This window comes from Antedon bifida, chromosome 3 (assembly GCF_963402885.1).
Source record: "Antedon bifida chromosome 3, ecAntBifi1.1, whole genome shotgun sequence".
Lineage (NCBI taxonomy): Eukaryota > Metazoa > Echinodermata > Crinoidea > Comatulida > Antedonidae > Antedon > Antedon bifida.
Window position 1 is genome coordinate 7,206,764 of NC_136228.1, and position 19,367 is coordinate 7,226,130.

The 19,367-nt window shown below is 34.6% G+C and overlaps 1 protein-coding gene across 1 annotated transcript; it reads left to right on the plus strand.

Moving 5' to 3' along the window:
* The first annotated feature begins 5,518 nt into the window (after positions 1 to 5,518).
* On the plus strand, positions 5,519 to 18,495 carry LOC144838579 (uncharacterized). The gene is made up of 4 exons (XM_078693996.1): positions 5,519 to 5,566; positions 9,744 to 9,832; positions 10,590 to 17,386; positions 17,576 to 18,495. Exons 2-4 carry the CDS (start codon positions 9,778 to 9,780, stop codon positions 17,924 to 17,926), a joined length of 7,203 nt encoding a protein of 2,400 aa, XP_078550122.1. The 5' UTR covers positions 5,519 to 5,566; positions 9,744 to 9,777; the 3' UTR covers positions 17,927 to 18,495.
* The last annotated feature ends 872 nt before the right edge of the window (positions 18,496 to 19,367 follow it).

The following is a 19,367-nucleotide window of genomic DNA, read 5'->3' on the forward strand; positions in this document are numbered from 1 at the left end:
TAAATTATGAAGGCGGTATCATTCCGCCTTGTCGATGGTTGTTCTGGGTGTGATCGTCCTTGATCCTGAACAAACCTTCTTTTTCGTGTGCAATTAAAAACGTACATACATACTTTTACATACTACAGTAGTAGGCCTACATTATTTTATATGGTTTACTAGGAGAGTAGGCCTCTTACTTGATTAGACTGATGCTGTCCACGGCGCCATATTTAATGTTGTATGTGCCATAGATAACAAAGCTAAGACATGAAATAACTCTTTTTGATGAGAAACATTGATCTAGATATAGGCCTAGTTTGTCTATCCATATCAATGGTATGCGCTATAAACAAATTAATTATTTTTACTTGGACAAATAAAATGTTGTGCAAATATAGACGAAGGCCTATTTTCCTTGTTTTGTTTGTTTCTTTGTTAGTACAATAGCGTCCACAGTCTTCCTGAATATTTGGGCATTAATAGACATACAGTGGCATTGATTTTCAGCAAAATTAATATGACTCATTCACAAAAGCTTGTTAAAACCTCGAGTTAGGCCTCTATCTTAATGAATTCGATAGCACACCCGCATTTTTTCGCTCAGACCAGGACTTAATTAATTTTGTGCGCTTATTTCAAACGTAGACTTACCGTATTATGCCTTCAACAAACATTAAATATTATTTGAAAATGTGTACAAGGCTTACCGGTCCGACCAATGGAATTCGCTTTCATAATTCGCTTTGAATTATGTGTTGTGCTCCATCTCTATATCTCTTTATTTTTTCCAATGTTTATTTTTTTTATGAATATTGGACAATTAAAGTTTTTGAATTTGAATTTGTCAAGTAGGCCTATCATAGGCTGTAATGTAATGTCGTGTGTGTATGTGCACCATGTAGACTAAAGACTAGCCTAACCGTAATCTTAACATATCACAAATGCCACATGTTACACTGTATTAAATAATTTGCCATGATACTAGACAGAAAATACGTGTGTGGAGATACAGTGAAGAGAATCGGGTTTTACATCATAGGCTCGAAGACTAACCTAACCGTAACCGAAACATATCACAGATACCACATATGACACTGTATTAAATAATTTGACATGATACTGGACTGAAACTACAATGCGAATGTAGAGATACAATAAAGAGAATCGGGTTTTACATCGTAGGCCTAAAGACTAACTAACCGTAACCTTAACATTATTACAAATGCCACATGTTACACTGTATTAAATAATTTTCCATGATACTGGACAGAAAATACCGTGAGAGTGTGAAGATACAGTGAAAAGAATCGGATTTTATATCATAGACCTAAAGACTAACCTAACCGTAACCTTAACATATAACATGTGACACTGTATTAAAGAATTTGACATGATACTGTACACGAAATGCTATGCGAGTGTTGAGATACAGTGAAGAGAATATCGGGTGCTACAACATCAGTGCAAGCGCGGTACGATATGTAGTGCAAACTGATTAATTCCTCGCAAACATTCTGTGTAGTCCTATTGACAGATGTAAATTGGTAATGTATAGATCTAAATTGCTGGTACCATTATTGTGCAATAAAATCTTTCGATTTAGAATTCCTATACATATTTATAATATATAATATTAATTACAGGTAGGGTATTCAATTGTAGCCTACACTGTTTAAGGTATTGTGAAATTCAGGGGCCAAAAGTAAAACAACAAGTATATTCTGCAATTCTATATACTCCTATATATACATACATTTTAATGCATTATTATGTATTATTTCTTCTGTAAACGATAAAAATGAACAATATTGAGAACGATTGGAAACGAAAATTAATAGGAGTGTATTTGTAAATGTTATTTTATATAAATCAAAATGCGAAAATGACAACGCTCTTATTTGGGAAAATAAAAACACCAACAAGCTAAATCAAAACGATAAGGCAAAACAGTCAGAAAAAAAAATTGCAGAGCTTTTGGGAAGCACTAACCCTACCAAATCATTCTTATGTTATATAATAATTATATAATAATTGATATATAAATGTGTAATAAAATATTTATATATATATATCAATGATGAAGGGCTAGTGTTGCCCGAAAGCTCTGCTAACTTTTCTGGCTGTTTTACTTTATCGTTTTGATTTAGCTTTTCGCTTTTTTTTTTCTCCATTGAGATCCAGCCACTGATACGCACAGCATTGTCATTTTTTCAGTGCTTATTTTATTTGTATCTCCATTGAGATCCAGCCACTGATACCCACAGCATTGTCATTTTTTCAGTAATTTGCCTTTGGATTTATATATATATAAATACACAGTAGAAACTCTATTAAGGGGACACCATTGGGACCCAACAAATTGTCCCTTTAATAGTGGAGTTGTGGCTTGGTGGTTATGATGCTTGGCTACCAAAGTAAGGGTCCTGGGTTCAAGTCCTGTCATATGTCAGGATTTGTTCTCATGACAATTTGCAACTCAACTCCCAAAGACTTGTAATAAGTCTTTGTTTATGTAGTGCATCTTGTGCATTTATTTGTCGTGTGAACAGGACAGCCACCTTTGAGAGGACAGTGATTGAGTTCACTTGTGGTTATCCTTGGCAATTTGCCTAAAATTGAATAGAATAGAATAGAATAGGAATGTCCCCTGAATAGCGATTGGCTATGATGAGTATTAAAGATGTATTGTCCCCCTTAAGAAATAATTCCTACAATTATTAATGTTGAATAAACCATTTTAATGTCACCTAATATATATTCACTTTGACTAAAAATTGGATCGAATAGAAAAATGTATTTAGCAACAAAAAAAATGTAATTTAAAGATGTATTGTCCCCCTGAAAAAATAATTCTTAAACAATTTTTTGTTGAATATTCCATTTTAATGTAACATAATAGTTATCCACTTTGACCAAAAATTGGATCGAAAAAAATGTATTTACCTGAAAAAAATGTAATTTAAAGCAAAAAATGGTCAAATTGGCTGGCAGCCAATGGATTTTTGGTTGAAATTAACCATTTATAAATAAACATTAATTTTTCCGGGTTTTTTTCTACGTAAGTGATTAACTTTATTTAAACTACAAAATAATCTATTAAAAGTCTGATTTTATTAATATTTATTTTTCATGTTTTTGGGGGACAAAACATCTTTAAATCATTATATATTACCCTTCATTCGTTTTTACAAGAGTTTCCCCTAATATGGATGTCCCAAAGGAGTTATTCTACTTTTATATAATTATTTTCTTTAATTATAATAATTTTTGTTTGAATTATGCATTCTGTATGCTCTACAAAAACATCAGACTTTGTAGTTTTGACTTTTTTTTATTATACCAACAATATTTTTAGGGCTAGCATAACAAATATAATATACAGTAAAACCCATCCTTCGCGACATCCCTATTCTATTTAACCGACAACACCCCCCCCCCCCCCCACCACCCCCGGGGGTATTATTGGTGTTCTACTGCTTTTACTTTAGCTCTGTCTACACTATCAAACTTTATGTGAAAAAAAAACAAAGCATAAAAATAAAAATGTCAGTTACAGTAATCAAAGGTAACTTCATGTTGTTAAGCTCTGTCTACACTATCAAACTTTATGTGACAAAAAATGTGGTGTGCCCATATATGGACATGATGATATCATACCACTACCATGTTTAAGCATAACACTGCCATATTTGGGCACATCACATTTTTTTTTACATAAAGTTTGATAGTGTAGACAGAGCCTTACATGGATATAATAATAAAGCAACGAAGCGCTATTAAATTATAACCCTAACACCATGATTAGCGGTTAGTTTTAGTGTTAAAACCTTGTTTTTTTAAAGAGTTTTGACTTAATATTAGTAAAAAGATAAATATGTTGGCACATATGGCGTTTTATACGTATAAACATCGAAAAGCCTCGAAATAACTACAGAATTTGGGCAAGTCAAAAATTCTTCCCCTAGTAGCTTAGTTCGTATCATGGAAAGGTGTCTCCTTAACAGACTGTATGTAAAACAAGGCCATATGCATGGCTGTAGTCGCGTGCTCAAATTTGAGTTAGTGTTTACCGACCGACCGACCAACCGACCGACATAGTGAACTGTAGAGTCGCGTTGCACTAAAAACGAGTTTCTATTAATCAAAACAATTCAAATATTTTATGTTTTAATGTTTATTTTAAAAAGACCAAAATATTTTTAAAAATATACATTAGGCTACATATTTTCTATTCGTACGTATTTTATACTTGTTTTGGCTTACGTACATATTGCCTTATATATTTTGTAAGAAAAAACATCTTATAAGAAATCTGAGCATAATAATGCATGTACAGTTGCAATAAAGTTGAAATAAATAAACAATATTTAACGACAAGTGTGTCATTGAGAAATTATTGTTATTGAGTCTTATTAAAATATCACAGGTAGCTACAATTACAGTGACGGTATATAAAAGTTAATTTTAAATTCTGAAAGATAGTAGGCCTACACATGCCTTTTTTTTCTCTTTTGTGGGGCAGCCCACTTTTATTGCACATATGATAAACAATATGATAAAAGTTATATCTATCTATCAATGGATATTTAAGTGATATTATACAGTCTGGGGTTAAAAGATTATAGAAAATATTTTGATATTGTGTTGTATGATAAAACAAATAAGACTAGTATAAACAGAGATTTATATTACAGAGCTAAAACGATATAAATATTGATAAATAATTTTGTGCAATATAATTTTTACTTATTACTAGAATTCGTCTCGAAAATCAGTTTTACTCGGGTCTATTTGTTAATAATAACTAATTTGACTATTAGTACAAGACGTTAATTAGTATTTTATAAATATTTTTTTCAACATGATTGTTTTCAAGCACATTTTTATCTATATTATTACTTTATTTTTTGTCTTTTGGTGTTTTTAAGGTATTTTATATTGTTGTCAAATGTCCAATTTACGGACCAATAAAGAATCTTGGATCTTTACTATAACTTTGAAAATGAATATTTGAAATGTAAATGTTTTTATTGATATTCTGTTTTTAACCAACAATCAATTTTATTTTATACCTGTTTGTGAAAACACAATAAAGAATAACTTGAACTTGAATATTTTTACTGAAACCAAAGCAAATTATGTGTTTTGTTCAAATTGTTCTCATTTTATTGAATTATGCCTCTATTGCTTATTCCTAAAGTACTCCTATAGGCCCTACTGTTAGAACATGGAAGAATTACCCTCTTTGCACGTGGCATAGTTCGCGTGGCTGATGACCGACGGATATTGCTTATTAGCATGTTTTGTAAGCTATTGTAACTATTTGTTTAAATTGACATTCGAAAACAATGCATTAAATCATTTAACTAAACGGAAAGTTAATATTTAATAGTTATTGTTTGTACCAGAAAATTTCCCTAACAATACATAATTATATTCTAACATCGAATGAGCGGGCTAAAATTTGAAAGTATAATTGCGACGGAGGTCCTTAAATATGTGGCGTTGTTGGAGGATAATCGCATACCTACCTCAAGTTTTGCTTGTGCTACACCATTGGTACGTCCCGCAGTATTTTATTTCGGTAAGTCAGTCTTAATTTCTGAAATATTTTACTATATATAACTCAAATTGTTAGTTTTTTGTTTGCTTAAAAATATCATAACTAGTCAGTCGCAATTTCTGAAATATTTTAATACTACTATAATTGTTAGTTTTATTATTATTATTTTAAAAAAATGTCATAGTCAGTGGCAATTTCTTAAATTTAATTTAGGCCTACTAATATAATAATTTAAGTTGTTTGCTTTTAAAAAATTATCCTAACATTTCTCTTAATTTTATTGGATTTATTGTAAATATTTTATTGACTGGTATCAATTTAAAAATACTATTGCCATGAACAATGTTTTGGGGTATAAATTGTTTTTTCACTCATGTCTAGGGCTCGAAATTTACCCTTCGATATAGTAGTTTTTCATACCGTAAGTAGTTGAAAACTAGTTATTATTTGCTTAGTTATATTTGTTTTATAGTTACTTTTAGTCTAGTACTATAAGTGCTTGATGCCTGCCAATTAATTGTTTTGGTAAAATTAATTAATTTTTAACCAATTTGCTTGCTTGCTTTTTTTTTGCTTGAGTTTGATTTTGAACTAAAAGTTTTCTAAAATGAAAAGAGTTATTTCTATCCATGTGCCTGAATACAATAGTAGTAGTGTAAATAGTATTTTGATAAAAACCGATAATACAACTAAATCTAGGCCTATTTCAAATCAATTAATGATTTTCGCTATTTTTTTTGCTTGAGTTTGATTGTGAACTAAAAGTTTTCTAGTATGAAAAAAAAGTTAATTTCCATCCATTTGCCTGGATGCAATAGCAGTGTAAATAGTATTTTGATAAAAACCGATAATACAACTAAATCTAGGCCTATTTCAAATCAATTAATGATTTTCGCTATTTTTTTTGCTTGAGTTTTATTTTGAACTAAAAGTTTTCTAGTATGAAAAAAAAGTTAATTTCTATCCATGTGCCTGGATGCAATAGCAGTGTAAATAGTATTTTGATAAAAACCAATAATACAACTAAATCTAGGCCTATTTCAAATCAATTAATGATTTTCGTTATTTTTTTTGCTTGAGTTTGATTTTGAACTAAAAGTTTTCTAGCATGAAAAGTTAATTTCCATCCATGTGCCTGGATGCAATAGCAGTGTAAATAGTATTTTGATAAAAACCGATAATACAACTAAATCTAGGCCTATTTCAAATCAATTAATGATTTTCGCTATTTTTTTTGCTTGAGTTTGATTTTGAACTAAAAGTTTTCTAGTATGAAAAAAAAGTTAATTTCTATCCATGTGCCTGGATGCAATAGCAGTGTAAATAGTATTTTGATAAAAACCGATAATACAACTAAATCTAGGCCTATTTCAAATCAATTAATGATTTTCGTTATTTTTTTTGCTTGAGTTTGATTTTGAACTAAAAGTTTTCTAGCATGAAAAGTGAATTTCTATCCATGTGCCTGGATGCAATAGCAGTGTAAATAGTATTTTGATAAAAACTGATAATACAACTAAATCTAGGCCTATTTCAAATCAATTAATGATTTTCGTTATTTTTTTTGCTTTAGTTTGATTTTGAACTAAAAGTTTTCTAGCATGAAAAGTTAATTTCTATCCATGCGCCTGGATGCAATAGCAGTGTAAATAGTATTTTGATAAAAACCGATTTTGAACTACAACTAAAGCTAGGCTTTAATTAATGATTTTCAATTATTGTATTAAATGCATGTTCATCTTAAAGATGTTCATCTCCCAAAAATATAAAAAGTGAAAATTAATAAAAATAAGGCCGTTTTGTAAAGTTAATCACTTCGGTATCAAAATAATGTTTTCACTTATATAAAGTGACAAAATAAAGGATAAAATTCAACCAAAAACCCATCGACTGGAAACCAATTTGACTATACTTTTTGCTTTGAATTAAAATAGAACGTGTCCTTTGGGGAAATCAAATGAGACATCACTGTATTAAGTGAACCAAACGATATATGTTTTAACACAGCGACCAACCCTCAAACAAAAGTAATTGTAAGAAAAGTGTTAATTCAACCAAATAACTATAAATCAATCATAGTCTTTTTAATTAATTTGTTTTATATATATTATGTGTTGTGTTAGAGACTTTCTATAGACTTACTTAATTATGTTTTAATTATGCTTATCATATTATTTATTGATATAATTGTAGATTCCCAGCTATTACGCTTACAGTGGGCAGGTATTAAGCTTACAGTGGGCAGGTATTAAGCTTACAGTGGGCAGGTATTAAGCTTACAGTGGGTACCCATTTCACTCAAACCATTATGTTAATATTTGTTTATCTATATACTTTTTTTCTGTTGTGGTGAAATTAAATTTTGAATTTAATTGAATAAAAGGATCCCAATGGAAATAAGCTAATACTGTAGCTTCTTGGGCTATCCTGGAAAATCTATTATAAATGTATTTATTTGTAATGCCAGTAATTTATGTTACCATGTACTTTTTATGATGATTTTCCTAATAAATTCAAATCAAATCACACCCCTACTATCTTGGAGATAACCCGAGCGGCTCATTAATTTGTAAAATAATAATAAAATCATCATAATCAGCATCATCTGGTAAGAAAAACTGAGCAAATATTTACTATACAAGCAACCAATTTATTTGTATTAGTAATGATTGCCATTTTATGTTCAGAATTCTCTAAAATGATGATATCATTTGACTACATGTATAGATATAGATATATCATAAGTAAACAGGTATACACATTGAACGATTGTTTACTAGTAAAACCAGCAACCAATGAATGAATGAATTAATTAATCAATTAGTACCGAACAGGCAATATCCTTAATCATATTATTCTAGGATTTATACTGTATAGGAATTTTATAATTTGTTGTAATGCAAATATACACAAGTAAAGATAGGTATGTAAATATACATAACTAAGTATGTATAATAGATGTGCTGGTAGTAATAATTGTTGTTTTAACTTATTCGTAAGTAGGCAAAATAACGTTTTAACTTCTGACAGTTTGAATATGCTGGTACGGTAGTACCATAATTAATAAATTAATAACCTTTTATAGGCTGCCTAAGTTATTTTAACGAATATGTTGTCAAAATTGACAAAATTATACGAACTATTTTTCATAACGATAAATAATGACTGAACATAATTTTATTCTATAAATAGCAAAACATTAAATAATTACATAATGAAATGACGTATGTGTATAAAGAATATTTCTCACTGCGCAACGTAATGTGTTGACCAATCACAAATGACAGTCACAATCACCACGCCGTGATTGGTCAAATTACTTACAGTAGGCTTAAGCCCTTGCGTGGGAGCAACTAATTGACAACGTAAGCAAACATAAATCTAGGCCAATTATTAATTTCCCTATCAATGACTTTAATTTATGTCAAATACTAATATTTATTTTTTCTATCGATATAGCATAAACGTGTATAATATAATATTTTGTATAAAGTACTTTTATCAGTTTTTCCATGTGTAATATCTCCTTTTTAAAATAATTTTTTAACTTTGATGTTTGAAAGCTTGTACCAATTTTATATGTAAATCTCTCGCAATTCAGTTTTATTTTATATAAACTGCAAAGAGAAATTATGAATAAAAGCAGAATGAATGAATATATATATTATTTATTCATTTTAACTAATTAATTAATATATTGGATCAAATACTTAGATAATCAAAACAGATATTTAGGCTATATCGTTGATAAATTTAAATCGATTGTTATGAATAGTTTAATTGCATTCTTAGTGGTAAATTATTTCAATAATGTGAAATGTTCATTTTTATTATTGTATGCTTAGGGTCTTGGTGTAAAATTATCTTCACTATGCATTATCAATGTAAAGTTTAAACAATTATTGAACAATTTATAAACATTTCATTTTTTATACTTGCACCCAATTCTCAGTACTGTATCTCCACATATGACGTGTATCTGTATCTAAATAGTCCTGTATCATAGGCAAATTCCATGAAACAGTACGCTCATGTGGCGGCTGTATCATGGAAGGTTACAGGAGCCACGTGTAAAAAGATACTCGGAATTTACCTTTAGATACAGTAACGATTACTTATTATATTGTATCTTTTTTATTTATTTCCTACAAAAGCATATAGGCATATAGTCTAAAATATAAAATGTTTTTTTTTTAAGATTGTAAAGAAGTAACAACTAACAACAAAATAACATGGATATTGGAAATGGAAACGATTACTTTCGCCCAGTTGCCATCGTCGGCATGGGTAAGTTATAGATATTTTATTACTAATTTAGAGGACGTCATCTAATCGTTAAGCTTAGTTCCCAAAACGCAACGACTATGCATAACCAACTAAGTTGACCAATCACAAGCGACAGTTCGGATGATCCATCGCGTCGTGATTGGTCAAATTACTTACGACGTGCATACATCATTGCGTTGCGTCCAAGTGGGAACCAAGCTTTAGAAAAATAACTGTTTATACAATAATTCTTTTTAAAAATAAATAAGCAAGTAGTAATACAAATGTTTTGTTAGTTCTGTCTACACTATCAAACTTTACGTGACAAAAAATGTGATGTGCCCATATATGGGCATGATGACGACATTTGAGAATTTCACTACCATATTTGGGCACATCACACTTTTTTGTCAAACTAGTTTGATAGTGTAGACAGAGCTTTAGGAATATTAAACCAAATCGCAGTCTATAGAACATAAACTGATTTCACACTGTAGTTACAATATGTTGTGCCTAATTTCAATTAAATTCATTTATTTCGTTCAAGAACTCTGGCTTGTATACCCATACCTTAATTATCTGTTAATCCAATATTTGTAATGAATTCTTGTCGACACTGGCTTAGATACTGTATAACTTACATGAATCATTTTGTAATTTATTCTCATTTGGCCCAACCAGCATTCGCTATAATGAATATATGCAATAAACTGAACTATAATTAGCATTTATAAATAATATTGTTTTAAATATTAATTTATTATTGAATCTATTACAGGATGTAGAATGCCTGGCGGTGTGACATCACCAGATGACTTCTGGGAGGTCCTTCGAAATGGCAGAGATTGTGTAACTGAGATCCCATCTGACCGTTGGTCACTCGACACCTTCCACGATAGTGACCAAACCAAACAAGGCAAGATGGTGTGCAGACGAAGTGCATTCATCGATGGAATTGACCAGTTCGATAACACATTCTTCAAGATTTCACCAAAAGAGGCATCATCGATGGATCCCCAGCAGAGAATTTTACTAGAGGTTACCCACGAAGCCTTTGAAGATGCTGGAATTGTTCCCGATGAATTGAAGTCTACGTGTGGTGTGTACGTTGGCATCGGACTGATGGACTACAGTATACAGACATGTCATACTTCAACAATCAATGCCTACATGTTGACGGGTGCTGCACATAGCGTGGCCGCAAACAGGATATCGTACGCTTTTAACCTGAAGGGGCCTAGCTTTGCTGTAGACACCGCTTGTGCATCGTCCATGACTGCTATGCAGCTCGCCTGCTCTGCTCTACAAAGGAAGGAATGTGATGTTGCCGTACTTGCTGGTGCCAATGCTTTAATTATTCCAGAAACATCTGTTGCCTTCAGTGCACTTGGCGTACTTTCACCAGATGGCAAAAGCTGTCCATTTTCTGCCTCAGCCAAAGGTTACGTGAGAGGCGAAGGATGGGGTACTATGATTCTTAAACCCCTGGACCAAGCTCTTAAAGACAATGATCACGTCTATGCTTCTATCGTCGGAATATCAATTGCCGCCAACGGTTACAGTCAGAGTCTTACTATGCCCTCGATGGTAGCACAACAACACACGATGGAAGAAACATACAAACGATTTGGTGTCAACATGGCTGATGTGAATTACCTTGAAGCTCATGGTACTGGTACACCAGTTGGAGACCCAATTGAAGCAGAAGCTATCGGAAGAGCATTCAGTTCTCATCGTAAAGAGCCTCTGAGGATTGGATCTGTCAAGGGAAACTTTGGTCACAGTGAATGTGCTGCAGGAGCTGTTGCTACAATAAAAGCAGCGCTGATGTTAAACAAAGGATCATTAGTGCCAAATATCAACTACACAACAGCAAATCCACACATTCATTTAGACGACTGGAAGCTGAAAGTACAGACTGAAGTTGAACCACTCCCACGTACAGGGAAGAGAATAATTGGTGTTAACAGTTTTGGCTTTGCTGGAGCATTGGCTCATGCTATTCTACAGGAAGCACCAGAGACAGAAGATAAAGCTGCACAAGAACCAGTTGGGTGGTCGTTTGGTAACGACAAGACCAAAGGCAAACCTGTGTTAGTCCCACTATCTGGAAAGTCATCTAAAGCACTAGAAGATGTAGCAACACAATGGATGGAATTTGAAACATCTGAAGACGCCACACACGCCATCGGTTGGCAATCAACTCGCAGAAAGCACCACGAAAACCGACTTGCTGTCATCGCATCTTCAGGAGAGGAATTCAGAGAAAGATTGACAAAGTTCACCACAAATGAGAACGGAGAGGGAATATGGTCTGGAACAACATATAACCCATCACATAAAGTTTGCTTCGTTTTCCCAGGACAAGGACAGCAATGGGTGAATATGGGAAGACAACTCTACAAAACAGAACCAACATTCCGAAACGTTATCAACGCCTGCGATGACATATTCTTTAAAGTTAGTGGATGGTCGCTGGTCAAATCTAAGGGATTGTTCAATGGTAACACATGTGCAAATATGGTCAACGAGGAAAATATCAACGATATGGAAATCAGCCAGCCTGCTATATGCTTCCTGCAGATAGGTTTATATGAATTATGGCGCAGTTGGGGATTGAAACCTGATGTAGTTGTTGGACACAGTCTTGGGGAAGTTGCTGCTGCATACGCCAGTGGAGGGTTAACCTTAGAAGAAACTGTCAAAGTCATCTACTACAGAAGCATAAATCAAGCACGTCTCAAGGGTGCAGGTAGCATGGTTGCCGTTCGCTTAACAACAGCTGAAGCAGAAGAGGTTTGCTCAAAATACAACGATTTGTACATAGCTGCTGAAAACGCACCCGGTTCACTAACACTGGCAGGATCTGAAGAAAGTATATTAGCTGTAGTCAATGATAAGAACATAAAAGCTAAACAACTCCGTGTGCAATGTGCTTTCCACACACCTTACATGGATCCTATGGAGAAGCCATACCGTGCCTCGATGAAAGGAGCTGTTACCACACCAGCAGGAACCCGCAACGTCAAATTCTATTCTACTTTGACTGGTGAACTCTATGATGGTGATTTTGGTACCGAGTACTGGTGGAAAAACATCCGAAGCACTGTCAAGTTTGAGTCTGCTCTTAAGAATGTCATTCAAGATGTTGATGCTAATGTCTTCATTGAATGTGCTGCTTCTAATACACTCATTTCTTCCGTCAAACAAACCGCAAAAGATCAAGGAAAAACTGATATCGTTACGGTAGCAACAGGAAAACGAAACGATGATGACAGAATGGCTGCACTTAACGCACTTGGGCAACTATACATCAATGGAGTAACCTTAGATTGGAACAATATCACCAACGGCGATGGTAAATGGGTGGATGTACCAAAATACCCATGGCAACACTCATCATTCTGGAAAGAACCAGAACATACCTACAAGAAGCGTCTTGGTATTGATGACCCAACATACAGAGGTCAACTTGGTAAACTATCTCTTAACTCATTCCCATTCCTTGCTGATCACGTAGTGAAAGATAAGGTAGTCTTCCCGGCCGCCGGTTATGTAGAGTATGCGCTACAGTCATTCTTCAAAGCAGATGAGTGCCCAAATCTGGATAATGTATCATTTAAACGTGTGTGCACATGGAACGATTCAAGCGTTGATGGATCACCTTACATTGAGTTGAACTGTACCAAGACTGGCAACCGTGTTGAGATTTCATCCGATAAACTTATCTTCAGTGAAAGTGTAATCCCACGCTCCATTACAGAGACAAAAGTGGAACCTTTCGACATAGATGCCGTTTCAGCTAGATGTTCTCAGCGTCAAGATAAGGACGAATTCTATAGCAGCTTTACATCACTTGGTCTTAACTATGGCCCATCTTTCCAGGTTGTTTCTGACGTTTGCGTTGGTGACGGCGAAGTTATTGGAACCTTGATCGCACCAGAAGATAATAAACAACGTATACAAACAGCTCAACTAGATGGATGTTTCCAACTTCTACTACGTGCGGTTGGTGATACAACAACTCTTTACCTGCCCGTTGGAATCAAGAGCATCAGAATGCGAGTGCCAAAACTTCAACCATTCGAAGAGGTTCTTGCGTACGCTAAAGTTAATGAATGCGATAGTAAAACGATGACAGGTGATATTACAATTGTTTCAAAAAGTGGAGATGTATTAGTCAACCTTTACGAAGTTGAATTCAAGACAATCGACGGCGTCAAGACCGACGTAAACATCGATGACTGTCTGTATGAAACAGTATGGCAACCATTTGAATCTTGCATGAACGATACATCAATCCTAAACCAAGTGTTCGACGAAAAGAACCTACACTCACGTTATCCTGATGAAATGAAAAGCATCGCAAAGGTTGAGAAATATGTAGATGATATTAAGAAAGTGTGTACATCGTATATTTGCCATGGATTGAACACCGTTGATCCAAAGCAATATGCTGTTCACCCTCGTTATCTAAACTGCCTGAACAATGTTGCTGCTAACACATCCAATCCATTGTCTTATGAGATGATCCAAAAGAAGCTGAACGAACTCGACGAACAAGTTCCAGAGATGAAGCATGAGTTAGGAATGATCAGAGGTCTAGGTGACAACTTCACCACGACATTGGTAAACCCAGGTAGTGCAGTGAAACTTCTCTTCCGACCAGAATGTCTTCCAAGCTACTTTATCGACTCCATAACTACAAGGCTTTTCTACAAAACGGGAACAGAGGTAATCAACAAAGCTGTTCAAATGGCAGCTGAAAAGAAACAGGTTGTACGAGTCTTAGAGATCGGTGGAAGAATGGGTGGATTGGCACAATACGTCTTGGAACCACTAAAACAACTTGGAGATGACCGCCGTCTTGAGTACATTTTCACTGACCTTAGTGTCACCTTTTTCATGCATGCTGAGAGCACACTTGCTGACTACCCATTTGTTAAATATCAACAACTGGACATTGAAAAAGATCTGGTTGAACAAGGATTTGCACCTGGCACAGTAGACCTTATTGTATGTATGGATACCATTCACTCAGTTGTTGACATCAATGATACACTGTCTCGAGTAAAGGATCTTCTTTGCGATGACGGTTTGTTCCTGATGTACGAGGCTACCAACACACACTTCATTTCTGAACTTGTCTTTGGATCTCTTGACCTCTGCTGGGTTTACGATGATTTCAGAACAAGCAACTGCTGGCTCTCGAAGAAGCAATGGGCAGACTGCATGATCGACAACGGATTTGTAGATGTACAAACCGCTACAACATCTGGAGAGTTCTTCCACAGCATGTACCTTGCCAGAAAACCATCCTTCAAAACCGAGCAGATTAAACCCACTCAACAAAAATACACGTTGATATGTGATCAGGAGACAAAACTATCAAAGGCCATCCAGAAAACATCTAGTTGTACATCCGAATCATTAGCCACTGTCATGAAACGTTCGACTGATGAACCTCAAGAGATTGTTTATGTATGGAGTGAGTCTGATAGCAACTGCCACTCACTTCTCAAATTCCTTCAACACATTGATGAAAATCCAGCAAGTTTCAGCAGAGTTTGGCTCGTAACAGCCGGAGGAAACAAAGACAGTGTTAACGTTGAGGCTAGCAAAGCTGTTGGCTTGTTTAGAGCAGTCACTAATCAATCTGAAACTCCCATGTTCTCTATCGATGCCGACCCAAACAACTCACCACTAGCTCAGGCTGCACTCGTAATGAAGTATATTATTAATAAGCCAGAGGGAGAAAGAGAAATTGTAATCCGTAACGACACATATCTGTACCCAAGACTTGCAAAATTACAAATCAAGAATGATGCTGTTGATGTAAAAACACCATATTGGCAGCTAACACAGGACGGCGGACTTGCATCTTTGGATGATTTAGGAGTTTCATATACACCTCAATTGCCACCACCAGCAGAGGGTAAAGTAGTAGTCCGTGTCAAGAGTACAGCATTGAACTTTAAGGATGTGATGATGGCACTTGGTATGCTTGAGGAATTGGTATCAGAAGGCGGCAGAAAGTTTGGTCTTGAAATGAGTGGTATTGTTGAGAAGGTTGGAAAAGGAGTGACGCACATTAAAGAAGGTGAAGAGGTTGTTGGATTTGGTGATCATTGCTTTGCCTCACACGTTGTTTGCGATGCTAATCTTGTCGTCGCCAAACCATCAAATCTATCATGGGATGAAAGTGCTGGTATCGCCATCGTGTTTGCTACCTCGTATCACAGCCTGGTTGAGCGTGCTAATCTACAAGAAGGTGAAACAGTCTTAATACATTCAGCTTGCGGAGGTGTTGGATTGAGTGCTATTCAAGTAGCAAAGATGGTTGGTGCAAAGATAATGTGTACAGCCGGAACTCAAAAGAAACGCCAATATCTCAAAGAAAAACATGGCATTCAATATGTCTCGGATTCACGATCAGATGCATTCTATGATGACGTAATGAAGTGGACAGATGGAAAGGGTGTCGATGTTGTGTTGAATTCTCTTGGTGGTGATCTGTTGACTAAGGGTATCAAGTGCCTTGCTCCTGGTGGTCGTTTCTGTGAAATTGGTAAACGTGACATATTGAAGAATGCGGATCTCGAGATGCAACTTCTTCTTGAGAATAAGTCATTCCTCTCTTGTCAAATCGATTTCATGCTGGATCTTCAAAAACCAAAAGCAAGAATTCTTTTACAGAAAGTATCTAAACTATTTGAAAATAACTCTCTGAAACCGGTTATATTTGAAGTGTCATCTATTGAAAATTACCCAGAAGTAATTGCCAGAACAGCCAAAGGCTCACATATTGGAAAGATGATTTTCAACATCCCAGAAAACATGCAACCTCCCAGAGTAAACAAATCTTCTACGATCTTCAAAGACAATGCAACTTACATCGTCACTGGCGGATTTGGTGGAATTGGTCTTGCAATGTGCCGCTGGATGGCAGACAAAGGTGCTAAGCATCTTGCGATTGTGTCTCGTCGTGGATGTCGAAACGCAGCTGGACGACGGGCCGTCCAGTACCTTCAAAAGAAAGGAGTCACAGTATACCAATTCGCAGCTGATGTTAGTAAACAAGAGCACATTAAAAAAATGTTTGAAGATCTAAAAGTGAAAAGAGCTCCAGCAATTAAAGGTGTATTCCATTTGGCCGGATACATCGCTGATGAGTCACTTCAGTCTCTTACATGCGAAGAAACCGATAAAATTCTTGATTCAAAAGCAACCAGTGCCAAGCTTCTAGATGCTTACACTAAAGACTGCGACCTAGATGTATTCTTCACTTTATCATCTGTAACAGCTACATGGGGTCATGCATCTCAACCAATGTACATTACAGCAAACACATACCTTGATTCACTCGCTGAAAAACGAAGAGTTAGCGGTCTGCCTGCAATCAGTGCTCAGATTGGACCCGTTAGAGGTGCAGGATTTCTCGAAAACAGAGCTGAGGTCACACACAGTCTGGCATTAAAGGGACATCACTCTCTTCATATCGACGAATATCTTGAAGTATTTGGATCACTTTTCCAATCAACAAATTCTCCAGCTGTCGTCTGCCTTGCTAATCAGGTAAGTTATATTAATTCACTATTACAGCTTTTTAAATAATTTAAGGTAGAAAATATTGACAGCGTTGTGATGATACGTTTTAAAACGATTTTTAAATTTCTCCTTTAACATTCTGTTTATGAAAACATTTATAAAATGTTCATATTTTTTCTGTAATTGTAATTAATGTCTTTTTTTCTGTAATTGTAGGATTGGGGAGCAACACAAATGTTCAGCTACAAAGAAAACATGAAGTACAAACACATGGCTGCTAGCGATAACATTTCAAAGACCGACTGTACACTAAGCCTAGAAGATGTAGAACAGCGTGTTAAGCAGAAATTGGGTGCGTTGTTGTGCGTCGACGCGGGAACTATTGACATCAACCAGCCTATGATCAACTACGGAGTAGACTCACTGATGGCAGTCGAAATGGTTACATGGGCTAGTAAAGAATTGAATGTTGTTGTTTCACAACTTGATATCTTAGGAGGTATAACCACTAAGCTTTTGCTAGAAAAGTCTTTGAACAATGAAACTGTGTTGCCATTACCACAGTAAGTTAGCTAAAAAAAGCAGTAATAGTAATTAAAAAAAGTCCAAATAAACCGCTCAAAACGAAGAGAACTGGTGATAAGTAGTACGGAATGCTGTTATCAATTGCGATATAATTTACTAACATGTAAAAATGTTGTTTAATCATACATGAAAATGTCTAGAAATGTATGAAATTTCTCTTAACAATTATAAAGTAGCTATAAAATGTTTTTAAGTGATTAAATGCAAGTAAAGTTTAGTTCAAGCTTAGTAATTTACCCGGGTAAGTTGGTTACCCAACCACCAAAGTTAGCGTTAATATTCGTCAATGAAGCCAACTTAGCGGGTAAATTAACAAAGGCTAAGCCATTAACTAAGCTTATCATACACATACTCTAGATAATGTACATAATAATGCATGCATGTGTTTAGTATTGTGTTTTGTAATCAAATTATAATTTAAGAAGGGTTAAAGCATGAATATACTATTTATTATTAAAGGTAAATTATATAATTAATATTTATTTAATAACTATGAATTTGTTTTTGGTTGTTGAGAGTTATAAATAAAAATACAAATGACGGAAAAGAAATGTTTCATTTTTTTTGTATATCCACTGTTTATTATAAAATACAAACATGTGTACAATTATATTGATAATAGCTCCAGTTACAATAGACACATTATATTAGTATTACACATTTTAAGGTGAAAGTTTAGGCCTACATTTCAATTAAAAACGCAAAGAAATAACTAATTGTGTTAATATAATATCTTAATAATCATCCTAATCTTGATCATCGTATGGAATCTTGAAGAGTATATCGGACCTACAGTACCATCCATAGACTTGCCCTAAGTCTGTAGTTATTTCGAGGCTTTTCGATGTCCGAACCTGAAATCGGGCCTGAAATAAGTTTCAAGCTCAAAATAGTATACGTATGAAACGCCATATGTGCCAAAATATTTATCTTTTTACTAATATTAAGTCAAAACTCCCTCTGGAACGCAGACTATCATCCAGTACCATACCAACGTAGTTTTTCCGCGGATGACTTTCGGACAAAACGCGCGCAGATTCACTCAACCGTTACGGCATCATAGTGCTCTAGTGAAATGTCTATAGGCTTTTATGCCTAATTAGGCGCAACTGCATTTTTTGTTACTAAAGAAGTCAATCTTGAAAACAATTGAGCAAGAGCTGACCGAAAATATTTCAATCTCGACTAATAAATGATTGGATTAGCAAAAGAATGAGTTATTAGAAAGCACACCAACACATGCTCGACGTTGGTGTTAGTTCTGATGACGCAAAACGTAGAAAGACATGCATATATGACCGGAAATATGAAACAGACAAGCGAAACTCCAACAATGATAATAAAAGTATTCAGAAGTCTTCTAGACCGTTGTAATTCCTCTGCGTTCTGTTGAATAACTGATGGATTATGCTGATTAAGACTT